The sequence below is a fragment of the Pan paniscus genome, chromosome 1 (genome assembly GCF_029289425.2).
Source record: "Pan paniscus chromosome 1, NHGRI_mPanPan1-v2.0_pri, whole genome shotgun sequence".
Classification (NCBI taxonomy): domain Eukaryota; kingdom Metazoa; phylum Chordata; class Mammalia; order Primates; family Hominidae; genus Pan; species Pan paniscus.
The window spans coordinates 178,436,551-178,455,416 of NC_073249.2; the positions used below are offsets into that span (position 1 = coordinate 178,436,551).

The 18,866-nt window shown below is 38.2% G+C and overlaps 1 protein-coding gene across 13 annotated transcripts in view; it reads left to right on the forward strand.

Moving 5' to 3' along the window:
* The window catches only part of SPATA6 (spermatogenesis associated 6), a 208,876-nt gene that overhangs the window by 81,572 nt on the left and 108,438 nt on the right, over positions 1–18,866 (forward strand). For all 13 annotated transcript variants that reach the window (XM_055093204.2, XM_063601222.1, XM_055093193.2 and 10 more), the window contains one exon: positions 5,921–5,961. In XM_055093204.2, coding sequence (XP_054949179.2) covers positions 5,921–5,961 — 41 coding nt within the window. The remainder of the gene's footprint in view (positions 1–5,920; positions 5,962–18,866) is intronic.

Below are 18,866 nucleotides of genomic sequence, written 5' to 3' on the forward strand. Positions count from 1 at the left end.
CTTAGTAGCTGGGACTACAGGCATGCATGCACCACCATGCCCAACTAATTTTTTTTTTTTTTTTTTTTTCTGTAGAGAGTGGGTTTCACCATTTTGCCTAGGCTGGTCTTGAACTCCTGAACTCAGGAGATCCTCCTGTCTTGGTCTCCCAAAGTGCTGGGATTACAAGTATCAGGCACCGTGTCCGGATGTCCTTCTCATTTTTTTATTTTTTCAACTACTTGTGATCATGCTATATATTAGACTTGTACAGAAGAGAAGTTGGACTGTGATTTATCCTTATTTTTAATTTTTGAAAAGCATTTGAAGTAAATTGAATCTTACATTATGTGGAGAAGTTGACCTCGTGTAAAATGTATTAATATTTCAGCTGATTTCTGGTATGGTTCAGGGTACCTAGAAAATATCTTGTGCCATAAAAAATGCTAAATACAGACTATTATATGTCTTTATTTATTTTCTGGATTAGGTGGTTTGGGAAAGTAGAATATAGAACCATAGAATGCTTTTGAGTGACATGTGTGAGTGAGAAAGTAGAATTTTATGGTTCTGATTTTCTGTTTTAAAAATTGATACATAATATTTTACATATTTATTGGGTACGTGTGATATTTTGTTACATTGTGTGGAATGTGTGATGATCAATTAAGAGTGGTTAAATTATCTACCATTTTGTGTATTTGTCATTTCTTTATGTTGGGAACAATTTAAGTCCTGTCTTCCAGCTACTTTGAAATATATAATACATTGTTGTTAACAATAGTTACTATGCTCTCCTTTGACAACAGAGTATACCTGTTTTCTAATCTTATGTTTGTACCTGTTAAGCTACCGCTCTTCATCGTCCACCCCTACCAACCCATCCTTCCCAGCCTCTAGTATTGATTATTCTACTTTCTATGAGAGAATATTTTTAGCTTCCACATATGAGAACATGCAATATTTGTCTTTGTATGCCTGATTTATTTCACTTAAAATAATGACCCCCCAGTTCCATTCATGTTGCTGCAAATGACATGATATCATTAATTTTATGCCCTAATTACTTTATTATTCCATTGTGTATATACACAACATTTTCTTTATCCATTCATCTATTGATGAACAGTTAGGTTGATTCCATGTTTTGGCGACTGTGAATAGTGCTGCAATATCTCTTCAATATACTAATTTCCTTTCCTTTGGATGGATACCCAGTACTGAGATTGCTGATTGTATGGTAGTTGTATTTTTAGTTTTACATTCAAGTTTATTATTGGTATGTGTGGTTTTGTTCCTGCCATATTGTTATTTTCTGGTGTTTTTCTATATTCTTTGGTCCTTTCTTTTTCTCTTATTGTTTGTCATTGTGGTTTGGTGGTTATCTGTGGTTGTACCATGAATCTTTTCTCTTTCTCATTTGTGTGTTTGCTTTATCGTTGAGTTTTGTATTTTCGTGTGTTTTCAAGATGGTAAAGGTCATTCTTTTGCTTTCAGGTTTAGAGTTCCCTTGATCACATCTTGTAGGGCTGGCTTACTGGTGATGAATTCCCTTAGCTTTTACTTACGTGGGAAATACTTTATTTTTCCTAAATTTACGAAGGATTTTTTTTCTGGATATATTAATAGTGAGTGTCCTTGACTGGCAGGTTTTTTTCTTTCAGCATTTTGAATTTATCATCCCATTCCTGGTCTGTAAGGTTTCTATTTAGGAATCTGCTGTTAGTCTAATGGGGGTTTCTTTATAGGTGATTAGTCACTTTTCTCTTGTTCAGGATTCTTTTTTTGTCATTGACTTTAGACATTTTGGCTATAATATTCCATGGGAAAGACTTTTTGCATTGTATCTGCTTAGGGATTACTGGTCCCCCTGCATCTGAATGTCTAGTCTCTTGATAGACTTCAGAAATGTTTGTTTATCATTTCATTAAATAGTTTTTGGAACTCTTATATTCTCTTCCTTTGGGGATACAGATGATTTGTATATTTGGTCGCTTTATCGTGTCCCATAGATCACAAAGGTTTTGTTCATTTTTTATTTCTTATTTTTGCCTGACTGGGTTATTTCAAAAGACCTATCTCCAAGTTCTGACATCTGGTTCTTATGCTTGGTTTAGTCTATTGTTGATGCTTTCAAACGTATTTTGTAGGCCAGGCACGATGGCTTATGCCTGTAATCCCAGCACTTTGGGAGGCCGAGGCAGGCAGATCACTTGAGGCCAGGACTTCGAGACCAGCCTGACCAACATGGTGAAACCCCATCTCTACTAAAAATAGCTACTTGGGAGGCTGAGGAAGGAGAGCTGCTTGAACCCAGGAGACAGAGATTGCAGTGAGCAAAGATCACACCATTGTACTCTAGCCTGGGCAAGAAGAGCGAAACTCTGTCTCAAAAAAAATAAAAAATAAAAATAAAAATTAGGTGGGCGTGGTGGCACATGCCTCTAATCCCAGCTACTCCGGAGACTGAGGCAGGAGAAGCGCTTGAACCCAGGAGGCGGAGGTTGCAGTGAGCCAAAATTATGCCACTGCACTCCAGCCTGGGTGGCAGAGTGAGACCCTATCTCAAAAAAAAAAAATCAAATGTATTTTGTAGTTCAGTCAATTAATTCATCTCCAGAATTTCTGTTTGGTTCTTTTTTTTTGTGATATATATCTCCTTCGTAAAAGTTTCATTCATGTCCTGCATTATTTTTCTGATTCTTTTATATTGTTTTTCAGAATGCCTTGTATCTCACTGAGTGTCTTTAGAATCAATAATTTAAATTCTTTTTCTGAGATTTCATGACTTTGTTTTTGATTGGGATCTGTTTCTGGAGGATTATTTTGTTCCTTGGGAGGTGTCATATTTTCTTGCTTTTCATTTTTTCTTTGTCCTTACATTGATATCTGAACATCTGTTATATCAGTTGTTTGTTCCAATTTTTTGAATTTGCTTTTGTTTTGGGGGGACTTTTTCCTGCAGATGAATCCTCATTACTGGTTGGGTAGGGCACTTTGGCCTTTTTCTGGGTGCATGCAGTGGTGTAGTCTCTGTGTGATTTTGTTTTTGTTTATAAGCAGCATCCGTGGTATCTGAGACTTGCTCATTGGCTTAGTGTGCAATTATTAGTGGAGGCTGTGTTCTAGTTTTGCTGAGGACTGGGACACTAGGTAGTCTAGTCTTTGGGTCGCAGTGGTGGCAGTAGTGAGCTGACCCTGCCTGTCCTTGGGCTCCAGAGTGGTGTGCACTGGCAGCAATTTTAGCTGGTCCTGGTGGACTGATTCATGGGCCTCTAGTTGGCCTACTCAGATGCTGGTAGTAGCCATCATGGGCCAGGCAGATGGACAGGTTCTCAAGCCCCTGGGTAGCCAGTGTGGCATGGGTGATGACCGTGACAGTGGCAGGATGACCCTCTGGGTCCCAAGCGGTGCGCATTGTTTTTGACAGTGGCTGAGATCGTCTAGGTGTGCCAGTCCCCAGGCTTGAAGGTGGTGTATACAGGTAAATGCCAGCTCTGGTGGTAGTGGCTATGAGTGTAGGCCCAATCTCATTCCCTGGGGAGGAGCGTTCAGGTGCCAGTAGTGGTGGACTGGGCTGGGCAGTCTTCTGGCCCTCAAACTATATGGTCTGGCATGGGAGGAGGAGGGGCAGAGTCAGGCATGTCTTGCTTGCCTCAGGCTCCCTGATGATGTGAACAAGTGCTGGCCGTAGTAGGCAGGGGCAGAGTGGTCCCCAGGCCACTGGTGGGATGCTTGGATTGTGGAAGGTAGTACCTGTACTTCTGCCCTGCTACTTGGGCCTGGAGATGATGCTGCCATCTGTGATGGCACCCTAGCTGGCAGGTGGGGAGCATGTATATCACTCGTACCTCAGCCCAGTGGCACTTATGCCTCAGCTCCAGTGCTGCTGGACTTCAGGATAGTGCACAGTCTTTTGGGGGAATGGTTCCAGAATGGCATCTCGTTTGTGCTGCAGTCCCAAAGGCTCAGTCATGTCTCTGCCCTTGATATGGTTTGGCTGTGCCCCCACCCAAATCTCATCTTGAATTCCCATGTGTTGTGGGAGGAGCCTGGTGGGAGGCAATTGAATCATGGGGGCAAGTCTTTCCCATGCTGTTCTCGTGATAGTGAGTAAGTCTCACGAGATCTAATGATTTTAAAAAGAGGAGTTCCCCTGCACAAGTTCTCTCTCTTTGCCTGCTGCCATCCATGTAAGATGTGACTTGCTCTTCCTTGCCTTCTGCCATGATTGTGAGGCTTCCCCAGCTACATGGAACTGTAAGTCCAATTAAACTGCTTTCTTTTGTAAATTGCCCATTCTCAGGTATGTCTTTATCGGCAGTGTAAAAATGGACTAATACAGCCCTACATCCAGTAGCTTGTGACAGCTTGTTTCTAAGTCCTGGGGGCAGCCCTGCTGCCACTGGGCTCCAGGACAGCTCACAGTCTGTAGGGGACGGAGTTCTAAAGTGGTGCCTTGCCGTAGCTACTTAAGTGTCAGGGAACATGAAGGACCCAGGGGAAGCGTTCTCTCTTGGGCAGTGCATGGTACAATCTCCCGGCAGCTCCTTGTATTAGTTTCAGGGCTCACGAGGGTTCAGGAGCTCTTCAGTGGCCTGGTATCGTAGGGATCCATGGTGATAATGTGGACAGCTGAGAGTCTCTCACTTACCCTTTCTCTGTATTGAGAAGTATCTCTTGGGTGCCAGTCCTCACTGTACAGGCCATCTTGCTTCCTTCTCCTTCCTTGCCTTAGGTGTTGTCTGCCAATTTCCTTTTGAATTCCAGTATTCTCTATTGGCTGATCTATTCAATGTATGATTATCTATCTGCTCTTTTGGTTTTTCTTAGTGGAGGAAGGGAGTACAAAATGCCCCTAGTCAACTATCTTGAAGCTGCAAACTGATTGTCTCTGGTTCTTATTTTCTTTTCTGTCAGTGTAACAGATATTATAAGTTGTTATAATAAAAGTTGATTCTTGAAAGCTTATTCCCTTTAAGTAATGAGTAAAGCTCCAAATCTACATGTAGAATGTAGTGGTTATTATCTTACGGATAAATTTAGAATTAGTTTTTAAATCCACTACGTGATAGATACTTTTCTGGGGATTTTCACGAAGTGTATCATGTTATCATCACTCTGACTCTCTGATATAAGGTAGGCATTGTTTTCTTACTCTTAAAAATGAGGCATGAAACAGATCAATTGTCTTTATATAGTTGGACCAGAATACTATGTTTAATGAGTGGCAGAATTTGAAATTGAACCTCTGCTTGTTTGAGTTTACATTTGATAGTAATGATGTTGTTGTTGATGATGGTATTAGTAATAGTGGATTTCTGTTTTAGTGCCTTACGTGTAAGATCTTATATAATCTTTAAAACAATATTATGAAAGAGGCACATCAGACATATTAGGAATCTGAGACTTAGAGAGATTAAGTTATATGCCCAAGGTGCTTGGGCCTGGAATGTATAATGCAGATTTATTTGTCAACAAGATCTACAAACTACTGTATGCCACCACCCTCTAAAGCTGGTCCTGTTTCTTTACACCTGAATCTAGAATGGAGTATAAGAATAGGAAACATATAGTTTGACAATATCTGTCAAATCTGTGAATACAAATTATGTTTCATCATAAATTGATTATCAACTAAACCCTATTCATTTCATAGACACAAATTGGTTTATCGACTAAAAGTTACTCCTTTCTGTATTCAGATATTTCCTGCTATTTTCAAATGAAAATAGTATCTGTGAAATCATTTAATTGCTGAAGAACTAATACAAATTTTAACTAATTGGATTATTATCCTTTCTGATGTAACACTGTTGAAGGATTTTGAAGTATCTCTGAAATATTCTGAGTGAATTATAATTGTAGAAACAATGATAGTATTAAAAATCAAAGATGAAACCAAATTTAAACTTTAATTGTTTTGTACTTCCTTTTTCAGATCATTCTCATCTTGGCTGCTGCCGACCCAAGGATTATAAGGTGTGTAGAATGAATTGTAGAATAATAATTGTTCTGGCTTTCAGACAACAACATGAGTCTATTTCATATATATGTATATCAGATAGGGATTATCAAATTCATTTAGTAAAAAATGTAAAAACAATAATTGTCATATAATGTTATTTTGGTTACTTTGTCAGGCAGTACATTTAATGTCTTTCTACAAGTATTTTTTGGCTTTTGGTTATTCATTTGTATTAATTATTGAATATGTTAGTCTATGTTTATGTGTGTGCATGAGAGAGAGAAATCAGTTGTTATATTCAGTAATACCTTACATGGTATTATTTCCAAATTTCAGTCATTCATAGAGCACCCTCATAATTTTTGCAGGCATATGTATGTATAACTTTTGTAGTATTTGCATATATTTTATGCTCTTTTCCTTAAATTCACTTTCTTTCTGTTTGTTTACTCACCGTGATAAATGAAAATCCAGTATCACATGCTTTACATGTATGACAGCCTTAAAAATACAGTGAAAATAAAGCAATGTTTCTAAATTTTGGCTAGATACTGTTTTGCTAAAGGCTCTGAGACATGCTCTCTGTTTCTTAAAATGAGAAGTAATGGTAGAGAGGTGTAAAAGATATACCAATAGCTAACTGAGAATTTCTTATTGAAAGAGAATTGAAAATATATTTTTTCTGGTGATTCAGAATTATTTCATGTATGTTCATGTGCCATGTAAGATCTGTATATCTTCTAAAATCATTTTGGGTACCATTATTATTTGCTCTATCACCTGTAGTCCATGTCCTACATTTTGAGAAGAACTGTCTCATAGCTTATCTTTTCTGTCCCTAAGTGAAAGTATCTTGATAGTAAGTGTTATTATATGTGGGAAAACAAAAGAAAAACCATAGCTTCTCTTAAAATATCATTGTTTATGTACTTACTTAAACTATTTATTTTCTTAAACTATTTTGTGCTACTATTAAACTATTTTGTGCTACTGGTACTGAATACCACAATACTTTGCCATACTTTGACTATGATAAAAGAAGTATAGCACAATTAAATAATCAATCAAGGCACTGTTTAGGGACACAGATCTACCAGTGTCAGAATCATGTAGGTGAAGCTTTATAAATATTTATTCTAAGCCTACTAAATTGAAATTGCTGAGTATGGAGACTGGAATTTTCTATTTTTACCAAGTTTCTGGGTGATTCTTATGCATCTCTTTTGCCATCTATCTAAGGATTCATAACTGAGAGCCACTAGTATAGACTATGAATATAACACTTATATAGATAGGGCTCTTCCTGTATAGCAGGAGTCCCCAACCCAGGCCACAGACAAGTAGTTGTCTGTGGCCTGTTAGGAACTGGGCCACACCACAGGAGGTGAGTGGCAGGTGAGTGAGCATTATGGCCTGAGCTCCACCTCCTGTCAGATCAGTGGCAGCATTAGATTCTCATAGGAGCATGAACCCTACTGTGCTGTGCATATGAGGGATCTAGGTTGTGTGCTCCTTGTGAGAATCTAACTAATGCCTGATGATCTGAGGTGGAACAGTTTCATTCTGAAACCAGATATCCTCCCCGCCCCCCACCAGTTCGTGGAAAAATTGTCTTCCACAAAACTGGTTCCTGGTGCTGAAAAGGTTGGGGACTGCTGCTGTATAGTGTTTATATATAGAGTTGTTCCTTTTTTAAGGCCCTCACTAGAGGAGAGGAGGCCTGGAATAATTAACTTAGTCCAGTCTCATCCTAACATTTAAAATTTATGCAAACACATACACATGCACATTGGTATTTGTTATACACACAAATGTACACAGTATGGCAAGGACCTATTGATCTTGCTTATTGATAATAATTGGTAGTACCTAGCATATTATCTGACATATAGTAGGAATTCCTAACATATGCATATTATGTGAGTGGACTATTAAGGGAAAACAAGTAAACCAAATCTATACAAATATAGAATGAAGAGCAAGTACTAATCTTTATCCTAAGGTGGCTATAATCCTGCTATAAGTTGGCTGGTCCATTTAAAGTCAGGTATTAAGAGCCCTCTTTTCCAAATGAATTCCACCAAAAACTGCATTTCAACCCCTTTAATTCCTTTCCACTTCCGTCGCTGGATTCCTTAATATCAGGGCTTCCCTTGGGGGATAGTAGGTGGTAAGTTCACAGGATTATTTTTGTATTCAAGAGGTAGATTGTCATATAAATATATCTGCAGCATTGAACATGAAAATAAAAAAGGATTATTTTCATGTAGGTACATAGTAGTTAGTTAATAAATATTCAGGTAATAGAACACTTTAGGACTTCTATATGGAAAAGAGCCATGAAGCCAGGAGTGCTCACAGAACATTTTCTAGAAAAGTAGGACCTTGCATGAGTTCTTTGAATGAATGTACTTTGCATAGGCAAGAGAATTCTTTCCCGAGATTCTCACTTTTTCTTTTTTCTCCAGCTTTATTAAGGTATAATTGACAAAAATTTTATGTACTTATGGTACAACATGATGTTTTCATATATATATGTTGTGGAATGATTAAATTAAGCTACTTAACGTATCTATTACTTCACATACTTATTTGTTGTGGTGAGTTTTATTTTCACAATTTTTTAAGGCTATCATACACGTAAAGCATATGATACTGCAATTTCATTTATCATGGTGAGTTTTATTTCCATTGTATTTTTAAAGGCTATCATGCATGTAAAGCGTATGATACTGGATTTTCATTTATTATGTCACCATGATAAATAAATAAAGAAGAGAAAGTGGCTTTAAGGAAAAGAGCATAAGATATATGCAAATACTGCAAAGATTATGAGGGTGCTCTGTGAATGACTGAAGTTTGGAAATACTACCATATAAGGTATTACTGAATGTAACAACTGATTTTCTCTGCTAAGACAAATCTGTCTTAGCAATTTTCAAGTATATGATATATCATTAGTTATAGTCATCATGCTGTAAAATAGATCTCCAGAATTTTTTCATCCTGTCTACTTGAAACTTTGTACCCTTTGACCAACATCTCTGCATTCTGCCCACCATACCCCAATGCCCCCCTGGCAACCACCATTCTTTTTTCTGCTTCTATGAGTTTGACTTTTTTAGATTCTACATGTGATATTGTTTGGCTCTGTGTCCCCACCCAAATCTCATCTCGAATTGTAATCCCCACATGTCAAGAGATGGACAATTCCCACCTGTCGAGAGAGAGAGGTGACTGGATCATGAAGGCAATTTCCCCCTTGCTGTTTCATGATAGTGAGTTCTCACGAGTTCTGATGGTTTGATAAGCAGTTTTCCCCACTGTTGCTTGCTCTCTCTTGCCTGCCACCATGTAAGATGTGCCTGTTTCTCCTTCTGCCATGATTGTAAGTTTCCTGAGACCTCCCCAACCACGCAGAACTGTGAGTCAATTAAACCTCTTTTCTTTAAAAATTACCAGTCTTGGGTATGTTTTTATAGCAGTGTGAAAACAGACTAATATAACATGTAAGCATAATCATGTGACATTTGTCTTTCTGTGCCTATCTTATTTAACTTAACATTATGTCTTCCAGGTTTATGTTGTTGTATAATAAATGACAAGACTTTCTTCTTTTTAAAGGCTGAATAGTATACCATTGTATGTGTGTGTGTATACTACATTTTCTTTATCCATTTATCAATTGATAGGCAATTAGGTTGATTCCATATGAGCTTACCACTTTCTTGAAATCCCTTGTGATATGGTTTGGCTGTGTCCCCAGCCAAATCTCAACTTGAATTGCATCTCCCAGAATTCCCACATGTTGTGGGAGGTACCCAGGGGGAGATGATTGAACTGTAAGCGTCTATCTTTCCCATGTTATTCTCGTGACAGTGCATAAGTCTCATGAGATCTGATGGGTTTATCAGGGCTTTCCGCTTTTGCTTCTTCCTCATTTTTCTCTTTCCACCATCATGTAAGAAGTGCCTTTCACCTCCCACCATGATTCTGAGGCCTCCCCAGCCGTGTGGAACTGTAAGTCCAATTAAACCTCTTTTTCTTCCCAGTCTTGTGTATGTCTTTATCAGCAGTGAGAAAACAGACTAGTACACTTAGCTAAATACAAATAAAAGCCAGCACAAAGTACTGTTCTTCCAATTTATTTCCCTAGAGATATAAGCTTGGAAACCATGTGATCTGCCTTTCAAGCTATTGTAGGCTATAGTTTTATTAAATATTTTGCCACTGCATTACAGACATCTTAAATTTTCTATTCAAAAATAGCTGTTCCCCATGCTGCCTGCCCGCAACTGATAAGCCAGTGCATATATTGATTTCTGATAAGGCTAGTACATTAAGATAACAACTGGTAAACTCATTGGGTTAATGCTATTTGATATACCAGTAAGCCTCCAACTGTTGGAAGCTTAATATAATAGAAATTTAGTTTTTAATTACATAACAGTTAAATTGAGGATACTTTCGATCTGTATGCTATTTTCTCCATGCTGTGACCCATCTTACGGCTTTGGCTCACCCTGAGGCCTTGGTGTCTTCTTCACATGGTGGAAGATGATGGAAAATACGGAGAAGCCATATCTGTTTCTTAAATGCCTGGGCCCGGGATTGACACACCATTCTTGCCTACTTTCTATTGCCAATAACTAATCACATTCTCTTACCTAGATGTAAAGATTGCTTCTTAGCAACAATTTTACTCTGGAAGAGGGAAAGCTGAATTGTGGGCAGCCAGCAATTTCTATTACACCTATAATACTCTGTTCCGTTCCCCTGCTAATATCTCTTTATCTCTTTAAAAAAGATTATGTGACTGACACTATTATGCTAGAAATAGAAAAATTAGCAAAACTAGAAATCGTCTCTGCACTCATGGGTATTTCATGGTAGTGAAGGAAGAAGACATACTAAGAAAATCACAAACATTCATATGTACTTGGAACTGTGATACATATCATGGAGGACATACATAATGCTTTGACATTATGTACTGAGATGGTTTGACCTGGTTGAGGAGAATGGAAAAGGTATTTTGAGGATGTTGAGCTTTGAAGATGAATAGGAGTTTACTCTATGAAAAGGGGAGGGAAGAGCATCTGCAATAGAAAAGGGAAAATAGCATTCATTAAGGTTCAGTGGCTAAGCAACTAAAATATTAATGTTGCTGGAAGTAAAGACATGAATAGGTACATGGTGTAAATTGAGCCTGTAGAAGCAGGTAGGGATTAAATCTTTTAGGACATATTGGAGATTTTGGTAATTATCCTAAGTACAATGGGAGCAAATGAAATGATTTTAAATAGCAAGGTGACATGGCGAGATTTATACTTTGAAAATATCACTCTGAATTGCAGTATGGAAAATGAATGGACTGAGAAAAGAGTGGATGCTGGTAGCCAAGTTAGTAGGCCATTGAATAGTCAAGGTGAGAAGTGATAGGTTAGATTGGGGTGGTAGTAATGGAGGGTGATAGCCGTAGAGATATTAAACAGATATTTAGAATTAATGTTGGAAAAGTAGACCTGAAAAATGAAAAGAAGTGGTGTGTGATGATGTTTTGGTCAGCGATGGACCACAAATATGACAGTCGTTTTGTAAGATTATAATGTCTATTTTTGTTGTACTTTTTCTATGTTTAGGTCTGATATACAAATCCTTATCATTCTGTTAAAATTGCTTACAGCATTCAGTACAGTAACAAGTTGTACAGGTTTGTAGCCTAGGTACAATAGGCTATACCATTATAGCCTAGGTATGTTGTAGACTATACCATCTAGATTTATGTAAGTACACTCTATGATGTTTGCATGGTGACAAAATCGCCTAATGACGTATTTCTCAGAAGGTATCCCCATTGTTAAGCAATGCATACTTAACAATGAGAACACATGACTGAATGTGTTCTCATAGAGAAAAATTTGACGTTTTGAAGATGTTCTCTACCTAGAGTAATTTAAAAATTAGCAAGATCCCAGTAAAAATACCTCTAGGCTTTTTTTTTTTTTTTTAAATTCCAGAGCTAGGCAAAAATAGCAAGGAAGGCTTTGAAATCAGAGAACATTGAAAGGAACTTAGCTCTGCAATCTTAAGAAAAATTGTTAGATTTCTGATTTTCACAACTCAATGTTTGATGATACCATTTATTGAAATAGGAAAATGTACAAGGACTAGGTTGGAGTTCACAGAATTCTAAATTTTTCTGCAAATTCCTGTTTATCTTGTTTAGGCTTTGGAGAGTCTTTGGCAGTGGTTTTCATCCCAGAAGCTTAAAAATCAACAGACCAGTGCTTAAAACTCAACCACATGACACTTGTCACATTCTGAAGGGGATTTACCTTTAAGAAGTTACTGAACTTTTGTTTCTAGCAGGTCAGATGGAAAGGAAAGCAGGCAAGAGGAAGGATAGAGGCCTGAGGGTGATGGAGGAACATAACACAGGAGATAAGGAATAGTGGGATAAATGCTGTATCTTTCAAATTAGAATGTGAAGGCATCTGAAAGGCAAATGGTTTTAACATTTTATATTTTTAATTTGCCTTGGCTAGCAAATCTTTTAAGGAAGGAATTTTTAGAATCTGGATTAAAAAATAAATTTTGTCATAGCAATTAGGAAATATAGACCATTGGATGTATGAGATTTTGCTTCTTTCCATTTTAAGGTACCTTTCAAACAGTTTTATTTATATAAAAAATTATCCAAAGTTGCCATTGTAAGTCTAAAATATCCTTGGTGAAATCATGCTGTTTAGAAAAATAAGTGTATAATTTAAAGTTCTAGTATGTATACATGTAGGAAGCTTGAATATAACTTGGAAGGGGCATGGACCTAGACTGAAATAAATCCATGAGTCTGGTGGTGTTGGTCAAATATATTACTTGTGTGCATTTTGTCTTTGCCCTCATTTTAATAGTTGCTTATTTCAAATTGAAGACTGGACAGATTTGCAATTCTAGAAACATGGGAGATTTGGAGGCAGTCTCTCCCAGAGGAAATTTCTCTCATGAAGAAAACAATTAAAAAAACAAAACAAAACAAAACAGAGGAACGTTTTCATGATATTTTGACAAGTGACCCAGGGCAAAGATTTTATTATAAGGATGTTGGTACAGTGAGAACAGCTGAACCTGTGAGTCTTTGGGCCTGGCTCAAAAATGGGTTCGTGGCTTTTATCTGTTCACTTCTCTAGGAAATTTCTTTTATAGACTCCCCTCAAAAAGTAACAAAGACAAAGAGATACATATTAGTATTGTTAGTAATGAGACAGATTTCTCCCTGGCATACAAATTTGCAAATATGATCAGATAATTAATAGATTACTGAAAGTCTTCTGCATTTCTGAAAGACAGGGTAACTCAGTGATTGAGAGCTTAACCAAAGGAAATTGGAGCTGAGACTCAGTACCAAGACCCAGTTCACCATTATAGCCAGAGAGATCCCTGAAGAGAGAGGCTAAAAGAAGTCACAGAGGAATTTGGTATTTCTAAGTTGAAGATCTTAACTGTGGCAGCAAAAGGGCCTATTTGATCTTATTGGACTTCTAGGATTGTCAGCTGCCATCTGGTCAGAAGTACATCACAATAACTGAATAACCTGTTGATATGCAAAGCTGAGTTTATGACATAATACAGTATGGGAGAGCACTACCTTGACAGTCTTAGTGTTGTCTCTGAAAGAGGCAGGTTAATGGCTGATATTTATATGGTTTTGGGAACTAGGCTTGAGTGTTTTAAGAGAGCTTTCAGTGTGGGATTCTAGTAGGCAAAGTTTGTGATATAAAAGTTCAGGATTAATGGAATTAAGGCATGAGTCTTAAAGAAAGTCTTGACAAGTAAACACTATTTTGATAAGGAAGGGATTTGTTCAGTTGAGTGATCTATTGTCATAAGAAGGGAACTGTTTGCCAGGATTCAGAATCTGTTGTTTGGAGAAGGTAGGTGATTGATGATTGAGCAGTCTGTTGCTCAGGTAAATGATTTATGGGAAGGTCTTGAAGAAAATAACCAAGTTATTTACTGGTTTATAGCTTTATTTTCCTGGACAAGAATTGAGGAACTCATGAGAATGTCATGTTGTAGTAGGTAGGTCTTAGTTCTTTGTTCTGATAGTTAAGCCATGTGAATGCAAATGGTCTCAGTTCTCATGTCTCACCAAAGTTATATGTTTTTCCATTAGTGTGTTGTACATTGTTTATTAGACATATTCCTAGAAACTTTATGGCTTGTTCCTATTGTGAATGGACTTTTTTTTTTTTTTTTATAAAATTACATTTTTGTTGTTTTACTGATGTATAGGTTTGGAATTGATTTTTGCATGGTAGTCTTGTAATAGATGTTCTTGGATTTTTTTATAGAGGTAAACTTATCATCTACATATAAAGAATTTTATTTTTGCCTTTCATAATATTTGTCTCAGCTTACCAGGATCTTCAATACTGCAAATAAAAGTGGCAATAGTGAATGTGGCAGAGACATTTCTTACTTATTGGCTATACACACACTTTCCCATACTTCTAAGCCTAATTGCAGGTAGATGGGGCCTAGTTCTAGCCAATAGACTGTGCATGGAAATTATGTGGATCAGTTCCACAGCAAAGCATAGGAGAGTTAATATAAACATTGATATGTTTGGCTGTGTCCCCACCCAAACTTCAACTTGAATTGTATCTCCCAGAATTCCCCTATGTTGTGGGAAGGACCCAGGGGGAAGTAATTGAATCATGGGGACCGGTCTTTCCCATGCTATTCTCCTAATAGTAAGTAAGTGTCAAGAGATCTGAAGGGTTTATCAGGGGTTTCTGCTTTTGCTTCTTCCTCATTCTCTCTTGCTGCCGCCATGTAAGAAGTGCCTTTTGCCCTCAGCCATGAAAGTGAAACCTCTCCAGCCACGTGTAACTGTAAGTCAAACTTCCTTTTCTTCCCAGTCTTGTGTATGTCTTTATCAGCAGTGGAGAACAGATTAATACAGTAAATTGGTACCAGTAGAGTGGGGCGTTGCTGAAAAGATACCCGGAAATGTGGAAGCAACTTTGGAACTGGGTGACAGGCAGAGGTTGGAACAGTTTGGAAGGCTCAGAAGAAGACAGGAAAATGTGGGAAAGTTTGGAACTTCCTAGTGACTTGTTGAATGGCTTTGGCAAAAATTCTGATAGCGATATGGGCAATAAAATCCAGACTGAGGTGGTCTCAGATGGAGATGAGAAGCTTTTTGGGAACTGGAATAAAGGTGACTCTTGTAAAGAGACTGGCAGCATTTTGCCCCTGCCCTAGAGATTTGTGGAACTTTGAACTTGAGAAAGATGATTTAAGGTATCTGGCAGAATAAACTTCTAAGCAGCAAAGCATTCAAGAGGTGACTTGGGTGCTATTAAAGGCATTCTGTTTTATAAGGGAAGCAGAGCATAAAAGTTTGGAAAATTTGTAGCCTGACTATGCGATAGAAAAGAGAAACCTGTTTTCTGGGGAGAAATTCAAGCCAGCTGCAGAAATTTGCATAAGTAGCAAGGAGCCTAATGTTAATCCCCAAGACCACAGGGAAAATGTCTCCAGGTCATGTCAGAGACCTTCATGGCAGCCCCTCCCAATCACAGGCCAAGAGGTCCAGTGGGAAAAAGTGGTTTCATGGGCTGGGCCCAGGGTCCCTGTGCTGTGTGCAGTCTAGGGACTTGGTGCCCTGTGTCTCAGCCACTAAAGCCATGTTAAGGGGCCAATTTACAGGTTGGGCTCTGGCTTCAGAGGGTGGAAGCCCCAAGCCTTGGCAGCATCCATGTGGTGTTGAGCCTGCGAGTGCACAGAAGTCAAGAATTGAGGTTTGGGAACCTCTGCCTAGTTTTCAGAAGATGTATGGAAACTCCTGGATGCCCAGGCAGAAATTTGCTGCAGGGGCGGAGCCCTCATGGAGAACTTGTGCTAAGGCAGTGCAGAGGAGCCCCCACACAGAGTCCCTACTGGGGCACTGCCTGGTGGAGTGTGAAAAGAGGGCCACCATCCTCCAGATCCCAGAATGGTAGATCTACTGACAGCTTGCACCATGCGCCTGCAAAAGCCACAGACACAATGCCAGCCCATGAAAGCAGCAGGAGAGAGACTATATCCTGCAAAACCACAGGGGTGGAGCTGCCTAACACCATGGGAACCCACATCTTGCGTCAATGTGAGCTGGATGTGAGATATGGAGTCAAAGGAGATCATTTTGGAGCTTTAAGCTTTGACTGCTCCACTGGATTTCAGACTTACATGGGCCCTGTAACCCCTTTGTTTTGGCCAGTTTCTCTCATTTAGAACAGCTGTATTTACCCAATACCTGTACCCCCATTGTGTCTAGGCAGTAACTAGCTTGTTCTTGGTTTTACAGGCTCATAGGCAGAAGGGACTTGCCTTGTCTCAGATGAGACTTTGGACTGTGGACTTTTGGGTTAATGCTAAAATGAGTTCAGACTTTGGGGGACTGTTGGGAAGGCATGATTGGTTTTGAAATGTGAGGACATGATATTTGGAGGTGCCAGGGGTGGAATGATATGGTTTGGCTGTGTTCCCATCCAAATCTTAACTTGAATTATATCTCCCAGAATTCCCACATGTTGTAGGAGGGACCTAGGGGAAGGAAATTGAATCATGGGGGCCTGTCTTTCCCATGCTGCTCTCATGATAGTAAATAAGTGTCATGAGATCTGATGGGTTTATCAGGGGTTTCTGCTTTTGCTTCTTCCTCATTCTCTCTTGCCACCACCCTGTAAGAAGTGCCTTTCACCCTCAGCCATGATTGCGAAACCTCCCCAGCTATATGGAACTGTAAGTCTAATTAAACCTCATTTTCTTCCCAGTCTCGTGTGTGTCTTTATCAGCAGCATGAAAATGGACTAATGCAAACACTCTTGTTACAGTGACAATGAAGCTTCAGGTTCTAGATAGTACAGTTATAATTTGTTTAGCATGTTTTATCAGCATAAGTCCTTGGGCAGTTTTGTATAATTTCTCTTGCTAAACTGTGTTACCATATAGTGGAGGAAAAATGAACGTTTATGATGTCAAGCCACTGATTTCAAACTTAATTTGCTACTGCAGTATTGCCTAACATGCTGTAGTGTAGACTAATGTAGTGTGTATTCTTGTCTTTGATAGGATCATCTATAAATTTCCACACATATAAATATTATATGCAGTAAATAAAAAATAAATATTATTTGCAGTAAAGTTTTGTTAGCTATCCTTTAGCAAGTTAAGGAAGTTCCCTTGAAATTCCTTGTTTGAATATCTATCTATCTATCTATCTATCTATCTATCTATCTATCTATATAGATATATATTCAATGAATGGATATTGAATATTATCAAATGCTGTTTCCAGCACCTGTTGAGATGATAATTTTTTTATGGTGAATTGATAAATTTTCTAATGATAATCCATCCTTGTATTATTTGAATAAACTGCCTTGTCATGTTGTGTTCTTCTAGCTTATTCTTTAACATTCCTGAATTAAAATATTTTAGTTATAATTTTTCCATATATGGCCACAATTGAGGGTGGCCTATAATTATCCTTTCTTGTACTGTCCTTGAATGATTTGGTAGCATTGTTGTGATCACATTATAACTTTAGTTGGGAATGTTTTCTTTCTTTCTCAGAAAGTTTGTCAGTTTGTTCCTTAGCTGTGTATATTGGATTATTGGTAAATCATATCGTGAGCCCATCCTTTGTGGGACTTTCCTTGTAGAAATCCTGTTAGGCTTGGGCTATGAGAGTTTGCAATTGTTTCTGCCGTAGATCCCTCATATATAATTGGTCTGGAACCCCCACTGCTTAACAGCTGTTTGATTTTGCTTTTATTTTCTTACCAATAAAGTACAGATAATAAAAACGTCTACCTTATAAGGTTGTTGTGAGGATTTAAAAAGTTTTTTATATGTAAGTGAATAGAACAGTGGTCTAAGAGGGGAGGGGTTCCCCTCAAGAACTGATATATTTGGGAATTATTTTCTTATTGTATTATTTTAGAATATCTTTTAAATTCAGCTTCAGTGTAAAAAAAGTACATCTTACTTAAACCAAATCAGATAGTGCACATATGAATGTTTAAATCAGATAAGATAGGAATTGATCTTTTACTTGATGTAAGATTCACTAAGGAATGTTCTTGGCAAGATTGAGAAAGTGATTTCAGTTACCCATATCTACTGTTTCCCCTTTCAGAACCATACTTTCCTCTGGCCATCCTGCAAGTTGTACCTGCACTGTGCTTCTGTCCTATGGTCCTTATTCTCAACTACTTCCCAGCTAATTCCATTTGAATTATTTGTATTTATTTCTGAACTCTTCTGCCCTATGACAGAAGAGAAACTTTAGAGAATAGTGTGTGATACTAGGCACTATGTAGGCTAACAACAAATATTTGTTGAGTAACTGAATTTTCTAGTTCCCATTATTTGTAGTAGTTAATTCTCACCCACACTAATTTGACCTTGAGGTTTTTGTAAATATAACATTTTTATGGCCAATAATATGATTTGTCAACTTACTGTGTAAGCAACTTTACAGGAATCTTATTTCATACGTGTGGTATAAAAACTCTGCATATCATAGATTTGAAGAGCATGTCATTAATCAAATGAATTTAGTATATGAAGTTTCCTTTTGAGGGTGGAGCCAAGATGGCCAAATAGGAAGAGCTCCGGTCTACAGCTCCCAGCGTGAGCGACGCAGAACACGGGTGATTTCTGCATTTCCATCTGAGGTACCGGGTTCATCTCACTAGAGAGTGCCAGACAGTGGGTGCAGGACAGTGGGTGCAGCGCACCATGCGCAAGCCAAAGCAGGACGAGGCATTGCCTCACTTGGGAAGCGCAAGGGGTCAGGGAGTTCCCTTTCCTAATCAAAGAAAGGGATGACAGACGGCACCTGGAAAATCCGGTCACTCCCACC